The following is a 5,980-nucleotide window of genomic DNA, read 5'->3' on the forward strand; positions in this document are numbered from 1 at the left end:
TGATATGGCATCTACACTGTGATGGCCAGCGGGGAATAAACCTAATATCACATAACAACCCAACCCCCTAAGACACATTTTTCTGGAGAATTTTCTATATAAGGACATCCCATATTAGTGGTAGATATTTCCATTGAGAAACACAAATTGCTACATAGAACATTGTAACTATTCAAAATAGCCAAGGCAACGATGAACATAAAGGATCATTACCCTGTAATAAAAGATTCTGAGGAGGGCTGGAAAGGTGGCTCAGCAGTTGAGAAGACTAGCTGCTCTTTCAGAGGTCCTGAGTTCAATTCCCAGCAACCTCATGGTGGCTCACAACCATATGTAATGTGATCTGATTCTCGGTTTTGAGTGTAAGTGAAGACTCACATACTTTAAAATAAAAGTATAAATGAATATTTTAAAAAGATTCAAAAGAAACTGAAGTAGATTAAATTCCTGTCAAATATTTCATAAATAATGAAAAAAATCTCAATCACATGAGAGGTGAGAAATGTTGAAGAAGGAATTGTATTTGATGAGCAAAGGGTATTTGTGACAAGAACATGAAGAAGGGACTTTTGAGGGTAAAAGGGCACTAGGTAGATAAGGGGGGTACAAGGCAGAGGGCAGTAGTCAAATGAATGAGAATAGATAAGAATGAATGACAATGTATAATGGCATACATGTCATATGTGTACCTAAAATGTAATGAAATAGAAAAAACCTCAATGAGATCCAAGAAAATACTGATAAATGCAAAAAAAAAAAAAACCGAATATATAAGATTTGCCCAAGAAACTCAGAAATGTAAAACTTTGAAAGAAATCTTGAAAGATCATTTACAATAGACACAACACACATATACCAGATAAGAAGGCAGAGTAAGAAGGTAGGAAGAAAGGAAGGTAGAGCACAAGCAAGGAAGAAGCAATCAAGTTTCATTAAGAAACCAAGGAAGTGAGATGCTCCAAAGCAGAGATGAAAAAGATCTCAAAGAAGGCAACAAGAGATGCTAAGATTCTCATTTTTACAGTTTATAAACCTTAACATTGATTGTCAAAGTGTCCATACTTCAGAAAGTGATCTACAGACTCAATGCAATCTCAACTAGAACATCAATGCCAGTAAGAATAGAACTGGACTGTGGAATCACAAAACTCACATGGGAACACAGAAGACTGCAAATAGCCAAAACAATATTGATCAAAACCAATAGGGCTAGGAGTCACTGCAATACCTGATTTTAAGGCATAGCACAGAGCCACAGTGACAAAAATAGCCCAATAGCTGCATGAAGACAGGCTCATAGACCAACAAACTGACAGGAAGAGTGAACCCAGAAATATATCCATAACCATGCAGGCAACAGAATGCATCTACAGTCAGCCAGTATCTCAGCAAGGCTTCCAAATACTCACACTGCACAAAGGGCAGATGGTTTGAAGAATGGAACTGGGTGAACTGGACATCAGGAAAGGTTAAACCTTGACACTCACCCTTCACACTAACCAACCCTATGTGTCACAAAGAGCTTGCTGTAAGATAAAAACCTTGAAACTCTTAAAGGGAAACAGGTATGAAAAACTTCATCAGATTGGCCCACCCGGGGTTCTCAAAGCATAGGAATCAAAAGGGAACTGACAAGTAGCTTGCCATCTNACTGAGACACTTCTTAAATACAAAGCAAATAAACACCAGAGAAATGAGATGATTTACAACGAAAAGCCTTAGGAGCGCATCATGTAACTGTCTCACCAGAGAGACCCCAGGATGTCAACAGGAGCAGAACATGGACATGACAAAGTTCGTCAGAGTCACTTTGAAACATCTCAACGAAGTGAAATAGAAAGGTGCTTCCTGGACCAACTGGAAACACTTTCCCCATGGACTCCTCCTGATATAGAGAGGCGTTAGAGTTGAACGAGCTCACCTGCTCTGTGAAAAGCTCTTCTTTACTGAGGATAATTTTAACATCACTCGCAACCGTGTCAATGAAATAATTTTGCAAGTGGAAAACCTTTGAAAAGTAAGGATTTCCAATGTACTTCAATAGTTTCTCTGTTAAGGATGTATCTGGCTCATCTGAGAGCAAATGTGGAGACTTAATGTTTGCCTTGAGATCCTCCAGTGTCACGTTCAAATCCTCAGCGATGTTTTCCAGTGATGCCTCATCCAGGCCAAAGGAAGATCTATAGTCATTCAAAGTCTGTTGCAACATCTCCATGTCCTTTTGGGTCAGTCCCCGGGATGGTATGGTAGCCCATGCTCTTGGAGTTGTGGATTCCTTCCAGACCTTTTGTTTCAGCATATCCCTCTTCCTGTCTATGGTGGAATCTGTAACAACAGGCAAAGTGAGCATGAACATGTGGCGTTTGTAGGCTGGGAGCTGGCTCAGAAGGGTGGATTCCAGCTTTGGGAAGTCAAAGTCAGACACATCAAAGTTAGAGACTAAGAAGACTGGAGGTTCTTGGTGAGTAACCTCCTTAAGTATATTTGAAATAGAATTTCGAATCTGCTCTAAGATGTTCTCTTTATTGAATTTCCTAGGATCACTCAGTTTTACAATCATTAAATCAAGATCTGTGTGGGTTCGAACAAAATAGAAACTCCTATTCATTTGCACAATGGCTTTGGCAAGTTCTGCGTCATTATGTTTAAAGCGTCCAGAAGAGACAATAATGAAGAAGTCATACTCCTCAAACTCGATTTTCTTCAGATAATCATGCGGTTGGAAGGCAGTAGATCCAATGCCAGGCAGGTCCCACAGTGTCACACTNGGAAACTTTGTGTAAGTGTATGGCATTCTCTCAGTGGTTGTATATATAATCCCTGTGGGAGCAGCTGCACCTTCTTCATCATCCCNCACTCCCTGCAGAGCATTGATGAGACTGGACTTTCCAGCCCCAGTCTCCCCCATCACTGCAATGTTNAGTGGGGCTTTCTCTATGTCACCCAGAGCACTGCTGACTGCAGAAACTGTTTCCCGAAGGTTTCCATTCTCTAGGGATGATTCAATGAAGGCGATTAATTCCTGAGACAGGATTTTGGTTTTCATCTTGAAATTCTGAAGATTTCCAAAGCTGGAGGTCAAATCAGGATCCTCTTTTGGAGGGGGTGTAGAAGAGGAAGTCTGACCCATTCCTGGTAAATGTTGATGATACTAAAGGGAGGAAAAACCAGGAAAGTCAACAAATTAGTTCAGCAAAAACAACCATTGGAAGAGCAGGGCCCAGCATCTGCCTCTTCATTATAAACAGGGACTTTCTCCCCTTCAATCAAATGTGCAGGGCTGAACAGCACTTACTCCTGGCTTTAGGTTTAAATTTTGGTTTGACTCACACTCTTCACCTTTAACTATTTTTTTTCCTTTACAGTGTTTTTTGTTCTTCATTAATCAAATTCAAGCCTGTAATCACAGCACTAAGGAGGTGGCTCTATGGATCAGAAGCTTGAGCTCAGCCTGGGGAGAAAAGAAGTTACCTAAGTTCATATAGTACTACCGGAAGATCCAGCAATACCTCTCCTGGCATGATGTTCCAACATGTAATAAGGACACATGCTCTACTATGTCCATAGCAACCTTATTTATAATAGCCAGGAGCTGGAAAGAACCCAGATGTCCCTCAACAGAGGAATGGATACAGAAAATGTACATTTACACAATGGAGTACTACACAGCTATTAAAAACAATGAATTCATGAAATTCTTAGGCAAGTGGATGGATCTGGAGGATATCATCCTGAGTGAAGTAACCCAATCACAAAAGAATACACATGATATGCACTCACTGATAAGTGGATATTAGCCTAGAAACTTAGAATACCCAAGATACAATTTGCAAAACACAAGAAAATCAAGAAGAGGGAAGACCAATGGGTGGATACTTTGTTCCTTCTTATAATGAGGAACAAAATACCCATGGAAGGAGTTACAGAGACAAAGTTTGGAGCTGAGACAGAAGGAAGAACCATCCAGAGACCACCCCACCCAGGGATCCATCCCATAAACAACCACCAAATGCAGACACTATTGCATATGCCAGCAAGATTTTGCTGACAGGACCCTCATATAGCTCTTGTGAGACTATGCCAGTGCCTGGCAAATATAAAAGTGGATGCTCACAGTCATCTATTGGATGGAGCACAGGGCCCCCAATTAAGGAGCTAGAGAAAGTACCCAAGAAGCTAAAGGGGTCTGCAACCCTATAGGAGGAACAACAATATGAACTAACCAGTAACCCCCAGAGTTTGTTTCTCTAGTTGCATATGTAGCCAAGGATAGCCGAGTTGGACATCAATGGGAGGAGTGGCCCTTGGTCTTGCTAAGATTATATGCCCCAGTACAGGGGAATGCCAGGGCCAGGAAGTGGGAGTGGGTGGGTTGGGGAGCAGGGCAGGGGGAGGGTTTAGGGGACTTTCAAAGAGGAAACTAGGAAAGGGATAGCATTTGAAATGTAAATGAAGAAAATATCTAATAAAAAAAAGAAATTACCCAAGTTCATAGTTCTATCAGCCTTTCCAGATACGGTCACATTATGACATGCACAGTAATGTTCAGGTTTTCAGGTTTACTTCAATAATAGACATAAATGGTAGCAAATTCAATAGGAGAGCTCAGCTCATGGTCAGAAGTCATCCTAAGGATGCAGGAGACTCTTGATCTACCCTTCTTTGGTTTCTTATGTCTTTGATATCTACAAAAGTTCTTTCACTCTGTGGTGCTGAAAACCTTTTGCTCTGGCAATTAAAATCCTTGTGGTTGTGGAGGTCATAGGCTCTGCTGGGGAAGCTGCTACTGTTATTTTGTGAAATGTGCACGATATGTCCTTCAATTTGCCATTTAAATTTTTATATTTGTATCTACTTATTGGTATACTGTTAACTTTGGCCCTGGAAGCTGTTCTGTATAGTGAGTAAGAGTCATTTTAGATTAACTCAAAATGGTCAGAGAATTGAGCATAAGTGACTTTTGAATGCTGGGCCATAAATGTGATACCTAAACTACAGCTTCCAATGCTTACTGTGATGCAGAAGAGACAACAGAAGTTGATTTGAGAACTGGGAGAGGGGTGTAGTGTTTTGACAATGTAAAAATAGCTGAAACAATAAAATCCCAAATCATTCAGTCTATTCATGGGCTAATGAGCTGTAGAGACAGTCATAAAGAGAATAAATGAAATGGCTAAAACATACTTGAATATTTACTTGATATCGTGAACTATCTGAGAAAGGCCAATTAAATCATAATGGTACCACCAAGAAACCACCACCACCAATAAATGTAGAAAAGAGGACCCATTTTCACTGTTAGAAGTTGGTGCATTTCTTTCAGAAATGGATCACTGTCCGAGGTTCACTTCTCACTTCAACCTGAAGGACTGTTAGTCAACAGACCACACAGGTGCAAGCTCATCCGTGGTTAGAGCTGCTCTGTTGATGGTCTCTATGAAATTAATTCAGTGTAGATATTTATATACAGATGAATGGACAAAGACCTAATCATACATATACACAATAAGTTCTATACAGTTGTGAAGAAAAATGAAACCCTGACATTTTCAGAAAAATAAATTAATGTAACTGGAATTTGTTCAGACAAAAGAATCCAAATCTCAGAAAAAAGATGTAGCACATGTTATCTTTAACAGGCTGAAGCTAACCCTACAAAATGTATGTGTGTTTGCTCCAAAAACATGGCCTTCAGAGGCAGAAGCATGCAGATGAGTTCAAGGTCAACCTGGTCTACAAAGTGAGTTCAAGAATATCCAGGCCTGTTATACAAAGAACCTTGTCTTGAAAAATCAAAAGAAAACACACACCCTCCAAAATCTTTTGATGTCATTTCTCTAATGGTACAGTTGCTGGAAGACTAGGTAGTAGAAAAACTAAGTTGTTATGGCCTGGGTAACGATTGCCTGGTTAGCCGTTCATTTTATGCTCTTATGAGCAATCTCTCCCTCTCCCTCTCCCTCTCCCTCTCCCTCTCCCT

General features: G+C 40.3%; 1 protein-coding gene across 1 annotated transcript in view; it reads right to left on the reverse strand.

The window, feature by feature from the left end:
• Window positions 1-3,234, reverse strand: part of LOC110305691 — an 8,367-nt gene extending 5,133 nt beyond the window's left edge. Inside the window, exon 1 of the mRNA XM_021177755.2 lies at window positions 1,922-3,234. Coding sequence (XP_021033414.1) covers window positions 1,922-3,130 — 1,209 coding nt within the window. The 5' untranslated portion in view covers window positions 3,131-3,234. The remainder of the gene's footprint in view (window positions 1-1,921) is intronic.
• Window positions 3,235-5,980: the final 2,746 nt, after the last annotated feature.

The sequence above is a fragment of the Mus caroli genome, chromosome 11, assembly GCF_900094665.2.
Source record: "Mus caroli chromosome 11, CAROLI_EIJ_v1.1, whole genome shotgun sequence".
Taxonomy (NCBI): domain Eukaryota; kingdom Metazoa; phylum Chordata; class Mammalia; order Rodentia; family Muridae; genus Mus; species Mus caroli.